At 52.3% G+C, this 19,217-nt stretch overlaps 13 protein-coding genes across 13 annotated transcripts; 6 read left to right on the top strand and 7 right to left on the bottom strand.

Moving 5' to 3' along the window:
- Positions 1-297: 297 nt before the first annotated feature.
- Positions 298-1,494, bottom strand: IAQ61_008850 (uncharacterized protein; the record flags this gene model as incomplete). Its single annotated transcript, XM_066098152.1, has 2 exons — positions 298-1,158; positions 1,207-1,494. The coding sequence occupies 2 exons, from the start codon at positions 1,492-1,494 to the stop codon at positions 298-300; spliced, it is 1,149 nt and encodes a 382-aa protein (XP_065951791.1).
- Positions 1,495-1,908: 414 nt separating this feature from the next.
- Positions 1,909-3,437, bottom strand: IAQ61_008851 (uncharacterized protein; the record flags this gene model as incomplete). The annotated part of the gene is made up of 3 exons (XM_066098153.1): positions 2,717-3,437; positions 2,231-2,644; positions 1,909-2,103 (listed from the first exon to the last, which is right to left on the bottom strand). The coding sequence occupies exons 1-3, from the start codon at positions 2,894-2,896 to the stop codon at positions 1,909-1,911; spliced, it is 789 nt and encodes a 262-aa protein (XP_065951792.1). The 5' UTR covers positions 2,897-3,437.
- A 384-nt stretch (positions 3,438-3,821) lies between these two features.
- IAQ61_008852 (uncharacterized protein) lies at positions 3,822-5,456 on the top strand (the record flags this gene model as incomplete). Its single annotated transcript, XM_003836446.1, has 3 exons — positions 3,822-4,026; positions 4,080-4,819; positions 4,872-5,456. 3 exons carry the CDS (start codon positions 3,822-3,824, stop codon positions 5,454-5,456), a joined length of 1,530 nt encoding a protein of 509 aa, XP_003836494.1.
- A 252-nt stretch (positions 5,457-5,708) lies between these two features.
- On the top strand, positions 5,709-6,341 carry IAQ61_008853 (uncharacterized protein; the record flags this gene model as incomplete). The annotated part of the gene is made up of 1 exon (XM_003836447.1): positions 5,709-6,341. One exon carries the CDS (start codon positions 5,709-5,711, stop codon positions 6,339-6,341), a length of 633 nt encoding a protein of 210 aa, XP_003836495.1.
- A 635-nt stretch (positions 6,342-6,976) lies between these two features.
- IAQ61_008854 (uncharacterized protein) lies at positions 6,977-7,551 on the bottom strand (the record flags this gene model as incomplete). Its single annotated transcript, XM_066098154.1, has 2 exons — positions 6,977-7,348; positions 7,423-7,551. 2 exons carry the CDS (start codon positions 7,549-7,551, stop codon positions 6,977-6,979), a joined length of 501 nt encoding a protein of 166 aa, XP_065951793.1.
- A 37-nt stretch (positions 7,552-7,588) lies between these two features.
- On the bottom strand, positions 7,589-8,167 carry IAQ61_008855 (uncharacterized protein; the record flags this gene model as incomplete). Its single annotated transcript, XM_066098155.1, has 1 exon — positions 7,589-8,167. One exon carries the CDS (start codon positions 8,165-8,167, stop codon positions 7,589-7,591), a length of 579 nt encoding a protein of 192 aa, XP_065951794.1.
- Positions 8,168-8,589: 422 nt separating this feature from the next.
- IAQ61_008856 (uncharacterized protein) lies at positions 8,590-9,469 on the top strand (the record flags this gene model as incomplete). Its single annotated transcript, XM_066098156.1, has 2 exons — positions 8,590-8,649; positions 9,080-9,469. The coding sequence occupies 2 exons, from the start codon at positions 8,590-8,592 to the stop codon at positions 9,467-9,469; spliced, it is 450 nt and encodes a 149-aa protein (XP_065951795.1).
- A 167-nt stretch (positions 9,470-9,636) lies between these two features.
- On the bottom strand, positions 9,637-10,671 carry IAQ61_008857 (uncharacterized protein; the record flags this gene model as incomplete). The annotated part of the gene is made up of 2 exons (XM_066098157.1): positions 9,637-10,340; positions 10,641-10,671. The coding sequence occupies 2 exons, from the start codon at positions 10,669-10,671 to the stop codon at positions 9,637-9,639; spliced, it is 735 nt and encodes a 244-aa protein (XP_065951796.1).
- A 651-nt stretch (positions 10,672-11,322) lies between these two features.
- Positions 11,323-12,793, top strand: IAQ61_008858 (uncharacterized protein; the record flags this gene model as incomplete). Its single annotated transcript, XM_003836449.1, has 3 exons — positions 11,323-11,508; positions 11,570-11,996; positions 12,057-12,793. The coding sequence occupies 3 exons, from the start codon at positions 11,323-11,325 to the stop codon at positions 12,791-12,793; spliced, it is 1,350 nt and encodes a 449-aa protein (XP_003836497.1).
- Positions 12,794-13,315: 522 nt separating this feature from the next.
- IAQ61_008859 (uncharacterized protein) lies at positions 13,316-13,561 on the bottom strand (the record flags this gene model as incomplete). Its single annotated transcript, XM_066098158.1, has 1 exon — positions 13,316-13,561. The coding sequence occupies one exon, from the start codon at positions 13,559-13,561 to the stop codon at positions 13,316-13,318; it is 246 nt and encodes an 81-aa protein (XP_065951797.1).
- A 106-nt stretch (positions 13,562-13,667) lies between these two features.
- On the top strand, positions 13,668-16,232 carry IAQ61_008860 (uncharacterized protein; the record flags this gene model as incomplete). Its single annotated transcript, XM_003836450.1, has 1 exon — positions 13,668-16,232. One exon carries the CDS (start codon positions 13,668-13,670, stop codon positions 16,230-16,232), a length of 2,565 nt encoding a protein of 854 aa, XP_003836498.1.
- Positions 16,233-16,618: 386 nt separating this feature from the next.
- Positions 16,619-17,464, top strand: IAQ61_008861 (uncharacterized protein; the record flags this gene model as incomplete). The annotated part of the gene is made up of 1 exon (XM_003836451.1): positions 16,619-17,464. One exon carries the CDS (start codon positions 16,619-16,621, stop codon positions 17,462-17,464), a length of 846 nt encoding a protein of 281 aa, XP_003836499.1.
- A 720-nt stretch (positions 17,465-18,184) lies between these two features.
- IAQ61_008862 (uncharacterized protein) lies at positions 18,185-19,054 on the bottom strand (the record flags this gene model as incomplete). Its single annotated transcript, XM_003836452.2, has 1 exon — positions 18,185-19,054. The coding sequence occupies one exon, from the start codon at positions 19,052-19,054 to the stop codon at positions 18,185-18,187; it is 870 nt and encodes a 289-aa protein (XP_003836500.2).
- Between the last annotated feature and the right edge of the window lie 163 nt (positions 19,055-19,217).

The following is a 19,217-nucleotide window of genomic DNA, read 5'->3' on the forward strand; positions in this document are numbered from 1 at the left end:
TGATATCGTGATAGCAGTGGAGATGAATCATTATAAAGCGAGTAAGAGGAAGATCGAGCAAAGTAGACCCTTTCCTATGCTTCTGAGATGATCCACGAACTTCTGATTTTCATGAATACAAACTGGTCATGAAAGCGTCCATGCAAGGAGCAATAGTCACGTCCTGCACGCTACCTACTACATACTGCGACAAAAGCGAACCGCTTCTCCTGAAAAGACGGGTAGTTTAGAAGGCAACAACGTATATTATGATTTGGATTGTAGTGGGCATCTACATTGCTACTCAAGTCTTCGGCCTCATACCTGCTCACTACTTTTCGGTGTTGTAACTCGTACTTTGCCCGACGGCTGCCCAGCACTATCCGGTACTTCGACCATGTCATCAACCATGCCGAGGAACCTTTGTCGATACTCATCGCTCGAAGTCGTGATACTCATTGGCCCATAATCCTTGCCGAATGTAAGAGTGTTGAACAACTTCACCAGTCCAGTGAGCATCTGCGCTTGTAGGGCATCTTTAGCCCAGAAGAAGTCTAGGACAACAGCGCGATAGACCCACTTTCCATCTCTCGAGACGACGCCCTTGCGCCACGAGGAACCACGTCCTGGAGGATTCCCCACGCAGCCGTCATCGATTGAGCCGATTGAGCCAAGATTTGCTGGGTAGCGGACGAGAAACAAAGAGTAGTCGACTGCATTACTGGCTTGCAGAGTATGCGAGTCTCGTACAAGTTGGGCCATGAGATTCTCCTTCTGGTCTATGGTGACCTTGATCTTGTCTTTGAAAACGTCAATCAGTCGGTCCTTGACGCTTTCCGGAGCTAGCCTGCCCCCAGCGACATCCCTCTCAGGATAGAAGTAGTCGTTGGGTTTGAGGTCGTAAGTTTCCCACTGCTCCTGCTGGATCTTGCTGCCACTCGACTTTCCATACAGTATGTTCTCCATGACTATGTGATGACTGGGCGCGGCGCCGATCGCAGTACCGATGGTACATGTACGGCTGCAGAGAAGGTCGGTGATTCTTACGAGAAGGGAATCCTTGTTAGACAGCATGTGTTCGACATAGGGCTCGAGGAGGCGATCGCGAAAGAACGTCTGCTCGAACTTGCGGGGCAGCGATTTGATCAGATACTTGGAGTTGGGAGTGGTAAAGAAAGTCTGTTCAACGTTAGTCATACGTTTGACGAATTCGATATCAGTGCCTACTGAGCCCGAGTAGCCCAAGTCCCCGACGGCCACAAGATCCGTTCGCTTGCTCTTGGTTGAACTCCGGAAACTCTCCAGGTATTCTTCTTCTTCCATTTCCCATGCATCGCTTCTCAGCCTCTCGAATAGGGATGCTCGATACCTAACAAGGGGTAGACTGAAGATGGCAAAGAAAGCCCAGATACGTGCGAACAGACCGAGACGCGGTCCTTCATCATCATGTGCAGGCTGAGTCGGGAAGATGGCGCGCGTGATGGAGATGCTGACGAGCCGGTCTCTGCGACCCATGGCGAGGGGCCCGGAATGTAGAAAGCAAGTGTTGAAATAATCCGGCTGTTCTTCGCTGCCAGCTGCCCAAGGCTTCTCCACGGTGGACAGGTGCCAAATATTTGTTTATCATGACGTCACAGGCGCTAGTTGAAAAGCATCATAGGTATAGTAACAAGAGGTAGCAGTAGAGTCCAAGAGCGGCAGCGAATGAATGGGGTCACGGTCAGGTGAACAGCGACTTTGTTGGCGTCACTTGCAGAGGTGAGAATGGCCCAGTAAAGGTTCCTCAGGAAGCCATTCAATTTCAAAGTGTCACTCTTGTAACGATGAATATGTTCCGGCAACTGCAACCAATGACCATGTGAGGGACGGAAAGACTATTGGATTGCGAAGCTTCGGGAACGCAGCTTTGAAAATGTGCCCACGAATGCATTACGACCCAATTGGGTTTGAAGGGGCCAGTGGCCGCGACTTCCTACGCCTCCCGCAATGTACTCCAGACGCCAAACCACGAAGCAACGACGATGATGGGTGCATAATCACCTGAATTTGCTGTAAATCACGGCAATGATGAGGAGAACCAAGACGGTGATGATGGCAATGGTGATGATGCGATTGGTGGCCATGCTGTGAAGGGAGTGGTCAGCAAAGCAGGAAGAAAGGTGATTGCGGATCAAAGAGGTGACCATCTAGCAGAATGCATCAACAAGGGGGGAAGACGGAAAGAAGATGGAAGGCAAGCAGGAACGAGAACGCACCGTCGTGCCATGCCGCGCAGCGTCTTGATGCTGCGGTCTGTGTAGCTCTCACTCTCCAGCAGGCGTTCGCGTGTGTTGGTGATTTGCTCGCGCTGGCGGTGCAGGTCGCTCAGGGTGCCAGCGCCAATCTGCTCCGTCTCAAGGGCAATGCGTTGTGACTCGCGTAGACGCCCTGACGAGCGGTTCAGCCGGTCGGTACCTGAGAGCAGCTGCTGGCGCTGCTCAAGCTGGGCATCCGTATCTGGGTTGTCGGTATAGCGGTGGCCAAAGAGCTTGCTACGGTCATTGGTGTACGTCTCGAGCTTGCGCTTGGTCGTATCCAGGTCGTGCTCGAAGTTGCGAAAGCGCGCATTGTACTGCGACTTGAGATTGGCGGGGATGTTTGATTTTTCGAGGCGCATCTGGCCGATCTGGCAAGTTGCCGTCAGCGTCCCACTGGTCATGTCGTGACGTGATGCCTATCGTGCATGGCGGGCGCTCACCAGTTCCTCGGCCTCCTCCAGCGCCCGCTCCGCCTTGCTAATAGCTGCTTTGCGCGCCTCGCCCGTCGCCTCCTTGATCTGCTCCAGCTGCTGGCTCAGATCTGCCTGTACCAGCTTGAGTTCGGCCTCATAGCCGCCGAAGCGCTCAGTACCTGCGTCGGCATCGATGAGAGTGGCCATGAGGTTGTTCGAATGTGGGTGTGGTCTTGTGATGGGCGGTTGGGGTCGACCGACTATGCGAGATGGCCCGCCAGGATCCTGCCGTGTTCGTAATACGATTGGGGCTACGGATGCATGGACTTGCCGTGTCGTTGTGTTGCGCAGGTTGAGTGATGGAAGCGTGTTGTGGTTGTGTGTGTGTGTGTGGTGGTAGATGTGTACAAGCAAGGATGCGACGGCTGAGGTGAATGCCCACGGTTCCAAGTCCCGAGCCCCGAGACCCTAGCAGGCAACGCAACGCAACTACACAGCATGTACGGAGGTAATAATGTAGTAGGCAACTATGTTACTGGCGGGCACTTGTCCAGTGGGGGATACTACTAGGCATTAGGCAGTGCCAAGGCGCAGTCATGTCACCATGTGTCACGTGCAAAAACCTTGAGCATCAAGCGATGGACTGGAACATCAATCAATGAATCATGCGCACTTTGGGTCACGTGCATTGTCATCTTACCTAATGTGCCTGCCCTAACTTTCCTAACCTAAGCCGCCCGCTCTGGTCCTGGACTGCCGCCTTCACTCTCTTCCGTGCTCTGAGCGGAGTCAGACTGGTCCGTCTCTGGCGGTCTGGAATATTCAACCAAGCATAGTAACAGAATGGTCTTCGCGACACCATTTTGCTCCCGACTCTGTGAGTCTGTACATTGCAGCCAGTCAACTCCATGGAGTAATTCTACTCTAGTAACCCCGTGTCTGCGCACTACACACATCAAGGCTCGCTTCCGATTCGATGACCTCATCATTCCGAAACTTCACAGCAATGTCGCTCCGTCTCTCGTGCTGGTGTCGTGACAGCCTCTGTCAAGCGCCCGTTCTGTACGCCAATCACTACCGGTACACAACATCTGCACATCTGCACTAGCTCGCTACCGGTACCATTCGAAGCATGGAAAGGAATCGCATAGCCATTGTCGGCACCGGAATATCCGGCCTCAGCGCACTCTATTCTTTGCGCAACACCCATCATCAAGTCCACGTCTTTGAAAAGGCAGACCGGTTGGGAGGTCACACCAACACAGTGACGTGGACACACAATGGTCAGAATACGCCCGTGGACACCGGTTTCATCGTACTCAACACCGCTACCTATCGTGCGTATCCTCAGAGGTCATGCAAGTGAAGAATAACATGCTAATCGAGCTAGCCAACTTCATTCAATTCCTCACAGCACTTGGTGTCAAGACAATATCATCAGAGATGACGTTTGGCATTTCTCGTGATGCTGGCGCATTCGAATGGTCAGGCACTTCTGCCGCATCTCTTTTTGCTCAGCCCAAGAATGTCCTCAAGCCCACCTTCTGGCGGATGATCTTCGACATTGTTCGCTTTAACCAGTTCGCGCTGGATCTGCTCCAAACCCTTCCTGGCTCAACTGCCGCTATAGCAGCTGCCGAGATGAGTATTGGCGAATATCTCCAGAAAGAGGGCTATTCAAATGCATTCCGTGACGACTACCTCATTCCAATGACAGCATCTGTATGGAGCACAGGAGCCGACAAATGCGCCCTACAATTTCCCGCGCTGGCCCTCGTGAGGTTCATGTGGAATCACCACTTATTGAGCACCGTGTCCGAAAGACCACCCTGGTTGACGGTTGCAAATGGCGCGAATACCTACATTGATGCTGTAATGAACGAGTGTCGTAATGCAAACATTCACCTCGGCACGAATGTGGACAGGATTGAAAGAAGGAATGGCAAAGTGGAACTCAGTCTGATGGAAAATTCTCATCGCAAGACCGAAGTGTTTGATCAAGTCATTTTAGCGTGTCATGGCGATCAAGCGCGCCAGCTTCTAGGAGATGCGGCTACTTCTGAGGAAGGCGACATCTTGGACGCTTTCAAAACGACGCCAAATACTGCATACCTTCACTCGGATCTTTCAGTATGTTACAGTATCTACGTCACCCTGTATCATCATTGCTGACGACTTTTAGTTCATGCCAAAGCGCCGCACTGCTTGGTCCGCTTGGAATTATTTGACCACTTCTTCACCCGCTCCCTCCGCCACATCTCCGTCAGGATCTCTTCAAAACGTCTCTCTAACATACAACATGAACATTCTCCAACATATACCCACCTCAATCTTCTCTGACGTACTGGTCACACTGAACCCGGAACAACTTCCTTCACCTGCGCTTACCCAGGCCACATACGAATATCGTCATCCTCTCTATAATGCCCGTATGGTGAACGCCCAGGAAAAGCTAGGGAAGATTCAAGGCGAACAGGGTATCTGGTATGCGGGTGCCTGGACAGGATATGGCTTCCATGAAGATGGGTGTAGAAGTGGGCTCGCCGTAGGAATGCGGCTAGGCGGAGAGGTCCCGTGGGAGGTGGTCGACGCAAAGTTCATGCGTGGACTCAAGCCAATACTCAATTGGAAGGACTATTTGTTGAGATTCATACTGGGGTTGGTGCAATTGGTGATCAGTCTGCTGGAGCGTGTTGTGGGTATTCAGAGACAAGCAGTAGCCAATGTCGACAGCCTTCGTACACTTGGAAAAGCCAAAGCGTCCTGAGAAATTGCACTCTATTCAATGGGTACTCATTCTCCATGTCATCTGCATTGTTTCTCTCAGGATGCAAGCTCTGTAATACACAAAAGTGGGAAATCACTGTTTGTTGTTTGAGTTGACCAGCAGCAAACGCTACACAACCATCGACATGAAAACAAACACTGCTCCGTTAATACAAACTCGTGATTTCAATTCTCGTACATTATCAACATATTCTCATCCTGTCTCCCCATCCTGTGGTCAATCAACGCCTTGATGTCCTTTTCCAACAATGTCAACGAGCCCATCTCACCGCCCATGCGAGGAAGGAATTTCCAGGTCATCCATCTGCGGAACCCCAGCTTTTCCAGCAACGGAACAGAATCATTCGACATGCTCGGTATCTACCCAAGTCTCGCGACAGCACAACGCATAGCCATCCGGGCGCTCGAATATGCACTCGATGGCTGTCGGAGGAGGGGGTATCGAGGTCGGTATGCTGATGAAATCGATCTTCAGTTGAGGGGCTTGATCACAGTACTTGTTGAAGATTCGCAAGACGAGATTCCTTTGAGCGAGTTCCATATTCACGAAGTTTACCTGGAACCCAACCGTGAAGAAAGAGACAATCGCTCGCACTTGATAACAAGATCGACAATACAGCCGCCATGTTTCGACGAACAAGAAATCTTACGCATCGTCATTGCTGAACACTGCTGGGTTTCCGAAAATAGACCTGAGTGGTCGCAAACGCGCACCCCGTGGCCCAGTAGACGTGATGACGGGCCTTTCCGGACACAATACCATTCAACCTACGAAAATACATTTGCACTTGCAAATAATACAATTTTACGAGACGGAGTGACGGATGCACGAGAGGAGGAGGTCAGATTCCGTGTATCAGGCTGAAATGGGGCGGCGAAAACAGGAGAAGAGGACATACGATCGCCCCTTTCTAGCTTACGTATTAATGATACAGAATTTCTGGACAAGATATTTTTGAAAACAAGCGTGAGATATCAGATACGGTGATGGAGCGCTGTCGGCGTTATGTTTACGCAATTCTCAAGCCTGGCTTCTACTGTTGTCGTTGCGATGAGTAGTCGAATGGCTTCAGATGGCAATTTCAGGACTTTGAGCGCGCTGAGGGACTTTTCGGCGAAGTATATTAGAGGCCCCCGGTTCCTCTCACATAGTGAACACACCGGGTCCGCAAAGCAGTGCACATTCGAGACTATACTAGAGTTTTGGGTGAACATAATTCAAGCATATCTATTGAGTTGCAAAGATATAATGGCACTGCATGTGAGTATACCAATGTGTTATTGAATTATTCCGCTATGATAGTTTCACATCAAGAAAGCAGTCAGGATAATAAGAAAAGCGCGAGAACATGCGAGACTACAAGATAAGAACGATTCCAAAGGGCCACTGTCGAGATCATGGAACAGGTGTGTGACTAGTCCCATGTGTTACAAAAAGTTACACAGTTTGCGCCTGGCCAGGGAGCACAGTAATCCCTAGGCATGTCAATTAGTGTTGGGCTAAGATGCCATACATGGATGCTTACAGTCATCGTCACCAATGTCCTCAACAACCTTCCGGCTAACGCTACAAGCGTTCATCTGCTCGATACTTTGAGTTCGCATGCTCGAACAGTTTACATAACACTCTTCGTCCATGATCTTCTGCAATGCATCGTCTTTCCAGCCGAACAAGTAATCTCCATGGTTTCCAAACCCCGTCTTATCACCAAAGGAGTAGACAAACGGTTGGCTACCATCTTCAGGCCATATTGAGGGATCGTTGAAGGCCCCGGTCTCGTAGATGACTTCGTACATCACCTGTGGCACACGAACCGGATGAGATGACGGACATGGACCTTGAGACTCGAAAGTACCGGAGACTGGGTAAGTCTGTTACAAGTTAGTCAGACCACAACTTTCTCAAAAGCAGTTCCTGGTACAGATAATCAGGAGGAACATACTACGTGAGACATGTGATCGGGTGAATCAAGGTTTTTTCCATCCCAGCAGGTAGGAAATCTCAAATTGACCATGATACCCGAAGGACAAGGCTTTTTCGGAAAGCTCTTAGTCTCTGGGAATCGAGTACCCATGTTTTGCAGACAGGTGTAAGTGAGCTGAGGATATTTGTCAGCCTCTGGCTTGGTCGATGCCGTCGGCGCACCAACGAGCTATAGATGTGTCAGTATTTTCCAATAGATGTCTCAGTATTGCAGATGAGACATGCCATCCTGAAGCCCTATTTCCAGTCAGTACATAGCAAAATTGATACCCAATTGTCATCTGACTGACTGGTTGAAATGCTTTGACCTTGGCCTGCTGCTGGTAGTCGGCTAGCTGATTCTGCATGTAGTAAACTGTCATGCCGCCATTTTGCCCTTCGAAGCCGGTATTTGCTTTCTGAGGGACCCGTCTGTAGGTCCCGTTGCGTGCACGAAAATATAGTGAAGCTGTCCAGTAGTTGGAGAAATCGTCTGCGGGTTGGCAGGTTGTGCAAGTAGAAAGGTTCGCAGGGTCATGTACAGAAGGGTCCATGTTAGGAAGAAAGGAGTTGCCACCGATAATCTGGTGAAGATGTGCGGAAGGAGCATTTCCAGGTTCTACCAGGGGATCCAGTCGGTCAACTACAAGTTGAGAACAACCAAACCTGATCAGAGCTTTAGTCGGGGCAACAAGGCCCAAGGAAGGCAAAGCAATCGTCCAACGCATGCTCTTGTACCTGAACTGATGAAAGGTAGGGAGATGAGAGTTGTTGAGCCCTCGCAAGTACCTAGGAGGGATGAATAGTTATACTGGCTGATGTCCCACCAGGAGGAGGCTAAGTGCAGGACATTCACTCTGTCGGTGGGGGCATGGATTTACAAAGAGATACCTGGGATTGTGTGCTTAGGCAGTAATTGACGATAGGCCCACATGAGGAACTCGGTAGGTGGTTGTCGTAACCTGGCTCAGCACGCAAATGCCGACTACGATTGAGCCGGCTAAAGGGTAATCTCGAGCCCCAGCTTCGGACAGAAGCAGCTTGTCTAAGTAAATGACGGGTACATTGCTCTGCAAGCGGATTGCGCAAAGAAATATTTACATGCGGCGCTTTGGATGCCTTCCGCGATGTGCTATTGGCAAGCATCAAGATGGCTCAGAGTATGGGAATCAAGAAGGCGGCAGTAGGTACACCTGCGAGACTGCTACCTGTAATTGGTCAATCTTCTGAAGTCTGACAAGATAGGGTCCGGATTTCGATGGGTACGGAAGCTCAACAAAAGACGTAATTTGTGAAATTGAGGTGAGGTTTAACGACGGATGAAAGGTTTGTTGATTCGGAGCCAATGCAGGTTACCGGTATAGCACATGCCGTGGGGCATTCATCGCCCACATGTGGAACTCGAAATGGGACACATCGGCAAGACCTCTACGTACACGGGGAACGTGAAGATGGCCTGTCCCATTACCACAGGGAGCCTCAAAACGCTGTCGGATCCGCCTCTGGATTATGAGCATTGGGTCCAAGTGACCCATGGACCCATGAAGCCCCTGAATTTTGGCTTCGCTACGCCTGTGAATGCGAGGAACCGGGTGGCCAAGGGCCAGGTGCTGAACGGTCAGAATGGCTGAGCTCATCAGCTGATTGCCAATTCTTTGAAAGAGCTTCAAGTCACAGAGCCTAATCGACAGCGATTTGACCAAAATCCTCGAGGTGTAAGATTCTTTTTGCTCGCGAGCCCTACTCGAGCAGCCTCTGAGGATCCACAAAAGGGTACCGTACCGGTACCTGTTGCTCAAGGGTCCAAAGTACAGACTGAAATACCTAGGCCAACAAGGAGCTGGTCTTCCTCACCTACTGCATTAACGTGGTCGACGAAGTGTACAGCAAAAATTCCACAGCCATTGACTGATCCAGCTGTTGGACTATCGATTTCAAGTCTGCATCTACTTTCCGCCTTTTCGCCACACGCAGTTGAAATAGGAGTGCTCGGCAGCACAGGTGCAAAGATTGTCGGCCTCCCGCGCTAAAGCAGGCGATGATCTAGGATCAGGATCGCCGAAGACGTCGACGGGTCGCACAGTAGCGTGAAGCTTTTACTACTCTACGTTGGATGCTTTGTGCGCAGCCGCATCCTGGCTGGTGGCAGGCATCTATCTCCACGCGCACTCGACAGGGCAACAGTCGCTACTGGTACCTATGAGCGGAGTTGGCGCAACCTCAACCTGTTTACGTACCTGGTAGAGTAACAAACCACGCCGACGCTGCCAGAAAGGGTGCTTTGGCGTCGGCGGCGCATCACATGGACAGGGATTGCTTGTGCGGTATCGAGGCTAGAGGGATGGTCGGCTAGAATCTGGAAATCTGGATTTGCATCGGAGAAGTGAATGCAAAGTTTGGTACATACGAATACGGGAGATACTTGTACCATTCCGGGAGATACAAACAGCCACTTGGCACGGGCAGTACACAGGGGACCCAGTACCGGTAGACCTAGTGAACCGCCAACAATGTGTATATTGTAGTATACTTTGTACCCAGTGGACCAGTGGACCAGTGGACCTGCCCCGGCACACCCAGGTGATCCATGCCCACTGGAGGTGCCCAGCAACCCTGGACCTCGGGGAGGTGGTGTGGTGTTGAAATGTCCTGCCAACCAAGCACGCCAAAACCACAACCTTGGGAACCTTGGAGCCTTGGAGCCTTGGAACGTCCGTCCATCTACCCAGCTAGGTACGCCTGTGTCTGGAGAGAAAACCAATGGCTGGCTGAACAAATGTAATGCTGGGTCATGCTGCGCCTGTCTCATTGGGCGGCTGGGCCTCTGTGCAGCGTTTGCCAATGTGAGTGAATGCCTACCGGTCCCTAAAGCGAACGACGGCGACCCGGTCTGTGTCGAGTCTTGGTTTCACCAGAGAGCTGGCGGGCAACTTTGAAGTCTTGAAGGCGTGCGGTCCATGGGGATCGATCAACTGCATGGTCGTTGGTTGGGACAGGGATATACCTACCGGGGACCAGTCACCATGGGGTACCGGTACGGCACAGGAACTGAGTTGAATATGTACCTACATACACTATGTATGTACTAGTACCAGCTAGACCCAGGGGACAGCTCAGATCGAGTCTGGCACTAGAAGGCGATGTTCTGGACTAGTTTGGTGACATGACCTGGCATGTACCATGGAGAGTGCAGTAGGTTACCTATGTGGAGTCGACAGGCAGAGAGTGTCATGAGTGTGCCAGTCAAGTGTCTATTTTGTCCTTGATGGCTTCCAAGGTTAGGGAACTGTACCTATACCTCCGACTTTATATTATAATCAATTGGAGTCCAAGGTCCCAGCGGGTGGACAGCCGTGGACCTGTTCCAACCCAAGTCCGCCAAGCTCTACCACAACCTAGGTACCTACATAGGTAGGTACCACACCACACACCCTACCTACCTACCTACTTGTCTACTTGTCTACTAGTCTACTTGTCTACTCACCTACTTACTTATGCACCTGCTTACCTACTCATCTACTCACCTACTTGCTTACTTACGCACCTACCTACCTACCTACCTACCTGCCTGCCTGCCTACCTACCTGCCTACTTACTGACTGACTTATTTACCTACCCAAGCCGCTCTTTCCCCACCAGCTGAAGCCCTGCATCCTGCATCAACGCCTGCTTACTACACGACACTAGTACCTGCTCCTTACTCTACCCCTCCCCTCCTCTTTTTTCTTACTGCTCTCTCCACCTACCACTACCACCACTACCGCCCTTTGTGCATACCCCGTGTCCCTCACCACTGCCTTGCCTCCTCACCACCTTTTGCCAGTTTCTAACAAGCCGCGTGAGCTGCGCATAGCACGCACGGCCTTGCTACTCGTCAAACACCATGGTCTACCCACTTACTTATCGTCGCCCGGCTCGCGTTTCCCCAGCCTCGTCGGCTGCCTCATTCTCCGGCGAGAGCAAGCAAAAGTCCATCGATGAGTCTGTCCACTCTGGCAGCAGCGGAATGTCCCACGGCATCCCAGAAGCTCTTTCTTTTGACCGCATCATTGCTGGCGGTGTCTGTCCTGTAAGTGCCTCCAACAAATCCCGCCCTTTTCACTGCCCCTTCGTCCGCTCACCATACCCAGCCTTGCACGATCCGGGACTTCATGAACTTCCTCAAATACATTGAGCTGTCGGCCGAGAATTTGCAGTTCTACCTCTGGTTCCGCGACTATAGCAAGCGCTTTGATGAGCTTCCCGAGGCCGAACAAGTCTTGTCCCCCAAATGGCACGGCGACATGTCAATGCAAATGGAGATGAAGCCCGCCAATAAGCCCACCAACGCCGAGGCTGCAGCCATGCTGGAGGGCTCCGACTTTGCAAACGTCTATACGCCGCCTTCACAGAAAGTGGGCAGAAATCCGTTCTTCACCCCCCCGCTCACGCCCACCAGTCTTGACAGACGGGAGGACTCTCTCGACTCGTGCGACGATAGTATGACTATTGGCAAGGTAGATCACGCTCGACGTGCTGCCGGTGCGTTTGAGAATGCTGGTCTCAGGTGGAAGCCGCGTAAGTCTTGCTTGATCCACCTGTACTCTCTGCCCCAGTTGCCTTGCTCACGTGCAACAGTCACCGTTCAGCCATACCGCGAGGAAATCAATCGCATCATTTCCATCTACATTGCCGACGGCGGGTCACGCCAGCTCAATCTGGCTTCCAAAGAACGCACCACCTTGCTCCATGCTCTTCAGAACACCAGCCACCCATCGGCTTTTCAAGAGGTCATCACGACAGTGGAGTGGTCGTTGCGTTGCCAGGCCCACCCCAACTTCATTCGCTGGACCATATGTAACGGCAATCGTCCTCGTGTCCTATTCGCCCGTGGTCTCGGGATTGGCGGCATCGTCGCTGGTTTCCTGGTCGCCATCTTTCTTACTCTTAGTACTGCTGGCCGCGCTTGGCGAGTCTTGTCCATGATCGGTTTTTTCATCGGCATCTCTACCCTCATTGCTGCGTGGAAGGGCATGTGCGTCGTTCTTCACGGTATGCACCACCGTCACCTACGACCGTGGGAGCTGTTCGCTTCGGACGATGAGCCAGAGAACTACGACACCAAACTCGCATCCATGGACACACTGGGCTCGCATGGCTCGAGCAATTCATGGGAGGATGAACCCTGGGTCGCAAAGTACGAGAAGCGCAACGTGGTTCGAAAAATCTTTGACCGTGAGGTTTGGATCCAGGAGCCCGCTCTGCGCCAAATCCAGGACACCATCTTCGTTCAGGCCATTGTCGGCGCACTCGTCCTCTCTGCCTTGGCTAGTGGCATCTTTTGCGCCATCCCCAAAGGCAACTACTTCTCATAGTCGGGCTGCCCTATCTTTCAACAGATTTTCTGCGACGGTGGCTATTTGCACATTTTCTTTTAGATTTACAACTGTTCTGATACCCTATAATACCGGTGAGTATGTGCAACGACACGGACGCGATTTGACTCCGAGAGACGAAAGTTTCAGGCGTTCTGGATGGGTCATGTAAAGTGGTCTCTCCATTTCCTCTTGATGTGTTTCTTCTTGGTGGGGGGCGGTGTATCTAAAAGCACATAGATAGAGCAAGTGATGTGGTGTATGACACGCACCTAAGACTGACGCATGCAGTCCTCGTTGAACTTCTGTAACGTCACGGCTGCAGGGCATCCATTACACTTGTGAAGCGCTCATGATCAGTGACGGGTGACACTTGCAAGGAGAAGAGCACCAGACGTGCTGCTACAGTGTTGGGAAGACGCTGCTCAAGGCTCAGTGCTGTGTTGTTGGCAAAGGGCGAACTGGCGGTGGACAAGGCGTGTGTGTTTCATCATTAGTACCGGTATCATTACCGTATGATTATTAAACTTTAGGCCCCGGTCCTCGGGTACCTGGGCATTGCTGGAAGCAGTCAAGACTCAAGACTTGAGGGTGCAAGACGGTGCCGCGACCCGCTCTCACACACATGCGCATGCCTTTCTGTCTTTTCTTCTCCAGGGCTGCCTTTTCCGCCTCTCTGCCTTTCTGCGTCACGCCCGCCGGCTGCAACAGCCTCTTCTCGTCCACGGGGTTACCATTTTCCAGCCCCGCGGTGACCCAACATGTCATGGCGACTCTGACCGCGCCGTACAAACCGCGGGCGCAGCCCCCTCCTTCTCCCCTCTCCTGCTACCCTCGATCCTAGTACCTACACAGAGCAGACTTTGCAGCAGCGATGCGATACCGTATCGCGCCTTTGAACTCTGACGACTCCGACTCCGACAGCTTGTACTACCCACGACACGCTGCTGCACCACGACCGTCACAGGCACGAGAACGGCCCCGACCGCAACCACAGTCACAGCCCAGGCCACGAGCACGGCAGCAGCATCGCGCGTACCGCCCGGATACGTCGACATGGCCACCATCGCCAAGCGTAGAGGATGATGCGAAGCTGGCTGAGGACTGTGAGGGCCAGCCGCCAGCCAACACGCGGGGCACCGTCGATCAGGAAATATTGCTTGAGCGCCTTGACCCGCCCGTGGTGGCCCCGGTTCTGACCCCTGCCCTTGAGGACCGCCGCTTCATACTCGTCTCTGGGCCTATCACCCACGGCGACGATGACGACGACGACGACGAAGAAGAAGAAGAAGAAGAAGAAGAAGAAGCAGGGGACAGCTTCAGTGCCCCCGCGCTCCACTGGCGGAGACGGCAGCAGAGCATTGCTGAGCGGGGACATTTGCCTGCTATCCAGAGCCCGGCAGGCCCTCCACTCTTCTTCACCGAGCGCATCTCGACGCCATATGCCTACACGAAGCCACAGAAAGAGTCAATGGCCCCTAGTTCCAGCGATAGCCCCGCCCACTTCCATACGCCTCCCAAGTCACCGTCACCGCCAAGGGATGATACCTTCGACGTTTCTGATCTTGAGGCCGACGATACCAAGCGCCTCCGTGCCGCCCGCCAGCCTGCACGCTACAGCTTCGTCAAGAGCGACTTGTACAGGGACCATCTTCGCACGGATCTGCATGACCTCTCCTCCCAAACATCGCCGGCCAGGCACGACTCTTTCCAGACGCTACGGCCGTCCAAGCACGATTCTCAGACCCAGTCTCCAGGCCCCCCAGCTTCGGTGACGGAGCTGCCTGTTCGTCGACGCCATTCTCCTCCCAACACCAGGACGTCATCGAAAGCAAATGGCACTCGACCACCCTCCCCGCCTTCCGTCTCAGCCCCACTGGGACCTCTATCTCCTGGCCATTTGTCTGTAAATGAGGCTGATTGGCATGCCACACACTCTCCACTCCCCATCAGAGACGGAGTAAAGCCACGCTCTTCCTATGGTAGGGCTGAGATGATACCCGCCCCTGTAGAACGCATACATGCCTGTAGTCCTTTTCAGTCTACACAGGTAACACAAGCCTCTTCACTCCCGTATCCAGTCGACGACTGCTCTGTCGATGTCTTCATGCCACCCGAAGAGCAGTACCAGTTCCACAATGCTACCGTCACATCCTCTCGACAGTCACACGCTGAATCACCATCCGGAGATTCGTCATCGGTCATGAGCTCGCCGCGTCAAAGAGACCCGCCAATGCCCTTTGCTGAACATACTTCTGGCCTGCCCCAAGCGCCATCCCATACTGTGGACATCAACTCACCCATTCCTCGGTCGTACACCAGCGACGATAAACAGCATGAGCTTGAGAGAACGATGCATAGGCCACTGGACTCGGCGGTACCGTTGCCTTCGTGTCTGAGAAGTACGCCATCTCGTCACGCTGACTGGTACAGTTTGCGAGGCTGCGAAAGCTTCGACATATGTCCTACATGCTACGAGGGCTCTTTTGCTAGGACACGCTTCGCAGGACACTTCGCACAAAAACGGCTTGATCGAAGGCCTTTTGAGCGAATCTGCGACTTTAGTAGTCCATGGATGCGTATAGCATGGCTGTTGACCGTTCAGCACTGCCTCCATTCACTTGACCTACTTTACATGCTGGCACATATCGCTGAAACTGAGCGGCCATGTCCTGGTGCTCGGGATCTAGGTTGTGATCGCAGGGACTGGTATGGGATTATTGACAGTAGAGATGCCAAGCATATTGCCAATTTTGCAGTCTGCTCTTATGACAAGAGAATGCTCGAAGCTCTGTTTCCGAGCTTACAAGGATTGTTCTCTCGTTTGATTACCAATCATCTATACGATAGATTCGGAGATACCTGCAGCTTTCGTACCGGTTCTCGCCGCTCACGAACTTATCTTGAATTACTCGTACACTTGGATGCCGAAGCTCGGTCTGTCAATCAACCGCTGGACGCCACTCGCTTCCTCGAGCTGGTTCGTGACAATGCATACAAGCGTGAATGCAGTAGAGACAAGGCTGTCAAACGTAAAGCGTGGTACTTTATTCCATCACTACCTGAATTCACCGTTTGCGAGGATTGCTACGACGAGCTGATTTGGCCAGCTATAAACTCCAGGGTCACGCAGTCTACCATTCCGCATTTGTTCAACAAGTCAATACAGCTTGTGCCCGAGGAAGACCCCGACCTGGGATCGAGCTGCTGCCTATACAGCCCTCGCATGCGGCGCATTTGGGACACGAGTACCAGGGAGGATGATTTCTTGTATCTTACGCGAAAGGCCCTAGAGAGAAGGCGTGTCGAGTCAAGCCTATCGAGAGAGCGAACGGATATCATGAAGTGGATGCTCAAGACAGAAAAGGGCAGTAGACAGTGGCAACGTGTGAAAAGCCAATTAAATGACTTGAATAAAGAATGGACGGTTTGGGAATAACGAAGAATAGTACCTGGGCGGGTCAATGGTAGCATGTTGTCTCCAACTGGAACTTTGTGACAATCTTCAGCATGGAAGTAGTAGTCCCTGGCCCTGTGCGCGAAATTGACCGGGCCTGGCGAATAAAACTAATTGCTGACAAAAACTGGCTGGGCAAGGCCGCTGACTAAGACGACTGCCACCATGACATTACGCTAGTCCGGAACACGCTACCTGGCGTGCCGACTAATGAAGGTATGTATCCCGTTTGAACATGCGGCGGACGCCACTCTTTGGTACGCACGGCTATCATCCATGGAGTATACTGGCTGTGGAACATTGACTAGCCACCTGACGCGCGGTAAAACCGCATACGACAATATCATCTCAGGGTAGTGGCAGCAGCAATGGCCACGCTCTACACCATTCGATCCTCTCCAGGTGAAGGGCTTGGCTCCTTTGCAAAGGAGAACATCGCCGCCGGTACCCTCATACTCCGAGAGGCACCTCTATTCAATGTCCACGAGCCTCGCAACAATGCTTCCGTCACCAGCAAATTCTCACTCCTCACTCCGACTCAACGCCAAACTTACCTCTCGCTCCATGCCCAGGATCCTTCTGCATGCGGCGACGCCCTCGTGATTGACATTTTCAACTCCAACGCCTGGCAAACCGGATCCCGCACGTCCATCTGTCCCTTGGCAGCACGGTTCAACCATTCCTGTGTTCCCAATGCCAAGTTTGCTTGGAATCCACGATCTAGTCAGATTACCGTGCATGCCGTTGTCGCTATACCAGCGGACACACAGATTTTCCTAAGCTACGAAAGACCCTACCAAATGAAGGAGGGGCGACAGGAAAAACTTTCCTCGGCCTATGGCTTCACGTGTGCTTGCTCAGCATGTGATGCTACTAATGTGGCGAGTGACGTTAGACGAGCACGGTTGGCGACCTTGGACTCGAGGATTCGATCTGAAAAGCGGCAATTGTGGAAGGCTCATTGGCCGCGCCACGCCCTAGAGATGATAAGCCTACTCAAGAAAGAAGGCATTTTGGGAGAGGCCTTGGGCTTAGCCTATCACGATGCTGCCTTGGGTTGGAAACGTTATGGGCGTCTAGACTTGGCCAGGAACTGTGCAGCGATGGAACTAGAGGTCGTGATTAATTGCTTTGGACCTGATTCGCCTTGTGTAGATGCCACACAACTATTCTTGCAAGAATTGAAGCAAGATGGTCTAGCAACCCTAGAATAGGCCTATTCTTAGCTTATTGTGTATACTCTTGAGTCTTGATATTGCAATGAAGGACCTTGTTTCTAATCTCCATAGTGGCATAGTACCTGAGAGAGCAGATATATCATAGATCTATTATGAGGTTATTACTATTAGCCAAATGACCTCTAAGCTTAGTAACTACGCTTTCAACATACGACCTATACTAGCTAGTAGCTATTGCCTACGTAAATTACTGATGTATGTAAGACGTCACGGTGTGGGATAGAGGTTCAGTGGTAGATTGGGACAATAGGTGTCGATTGAGTATCAAACGAGTCGATACCGTGTGTATCGATCCTCACGGGTATTTATACTGCCCATGATCACGTCATCTGTCTAGCTTGGGCCTCCAGGGCCGGCGGAGCCCTGCGTCCTGACAATGTAAACTATTTAGACTTTTAAGTCTTAGCTAGGATAGCTAGTAGTAATAAACTTACTATAAGAGAAGACTAGATCTATTAGATGTAACAGACTACAGTACTTTCAAGTTTGTAGGTCGTTAAGAACGTACAAAACCACGTAGGCACAAGGGGGCATTCTTTGCACGCCCGTAACAATACTCGTCTTGGCCTCGTACACGGGATACATGTTGGCAGCCCTGTTCTTAATGCACGTCCGTTGGATGGCTACCTAGGACCCTTTCCTGATCCGGTTATCAGCTTAGTTTTGGGGAAATTATATGACCAAGTGCGTGGTTCTTCACTCTTCCTTGCCGCCGTCTGGTGTATCAACATTATGATGGCTATTCAGATGTAGGATCCGCTTGAGACTATCGACGCTCTTTTCGAGATGGGGATGACGCCCATTGAAGCACCCGTGGTATGGATTGAGGGCTGCGCCAGTGATGCCGCGTTTCTTACCCGCAAGGGGGTCCGGCGTCCCGACGCGCGGCGGCCACTCATCTGTCTCCTTCCAGCCATGAACCAGTGCCTGCGTCATGTCGGCAAGATTGATAGGAACCGAGGGCGTTCGTGCTGAGACGACAATCTTCTGGAAAATATCTGAGTAGGCTCGGGGTGTGATTGAGGCACGGATGGGATTAGACTCAAGCAGCCGGGGAGCAATAGGCACCATGTCAATCGGCTCAGGCGCTGAGCTACTCGTCGACTGCGATTCCAGTCTCGTGGGCGTGGCATGTACCTCGCGTAAGTCACCAGCTGTTGGGGAGGCCCTATGCGGAGGCTTGCGGATGCCGTACTTGCGGACACTCGCAGCACCGGTCCAAAGGTCCCGGCGGTGGACCCAGATACGCAAGCCTTCGTTTTCTTCCATCTCCTGTTCCAGTCGCGCCCGTCGTCGGCCCACACGAGTCTCCCGTGTGTGGGCTATGGCATCGCCAATGCTATCGGGATTGTCAAACTTGTACGGTCCGTCGCCTTCGTCCCCTGCGTGGGATTCACTCGAGGAGTCGCTCTCCCCATAGTATCGCTCGCGGAAGCTCTGGGCATCGCGTACCTCTTCGTCAGAGGCAGACCATGGGGCTGGCGAGTCGGGGAACGCCCAATCAGTGCGGACGCGCTCATCGAGGAAGCGCTTGGCTTGTCGCGCGGCTGACTGGTTGCTTTCCATGGCTACGTGCGAGCACTAAGACCAGATGAGATGCGCGCCTGTTCGAGTTCGAGAGTGTGGAGTTGTTGTCAGACCCAGTGGCCAAGCGACGATGCGCTTGACAACAAACCTGGACGTTGTGCGTGACGTAGATCTGGGGGGAGGGCGAGGGGCGGGGATCTCT

Source organism: Plenodomus lingam, assembly GCF_022343315.1.
Source record: "Plenodomus lingam strain CAN1 chromosome Unknown contig_5, whole genome shotgun sequence".
Taxonomy (NCBI): domain Eukaryota; kingdom Fungi; phylum Ascomycota; class Dothideomycetes; order Pleosporales; family Leptosphaeriaceae; genus Plenodomus; species Plenodomus lingam.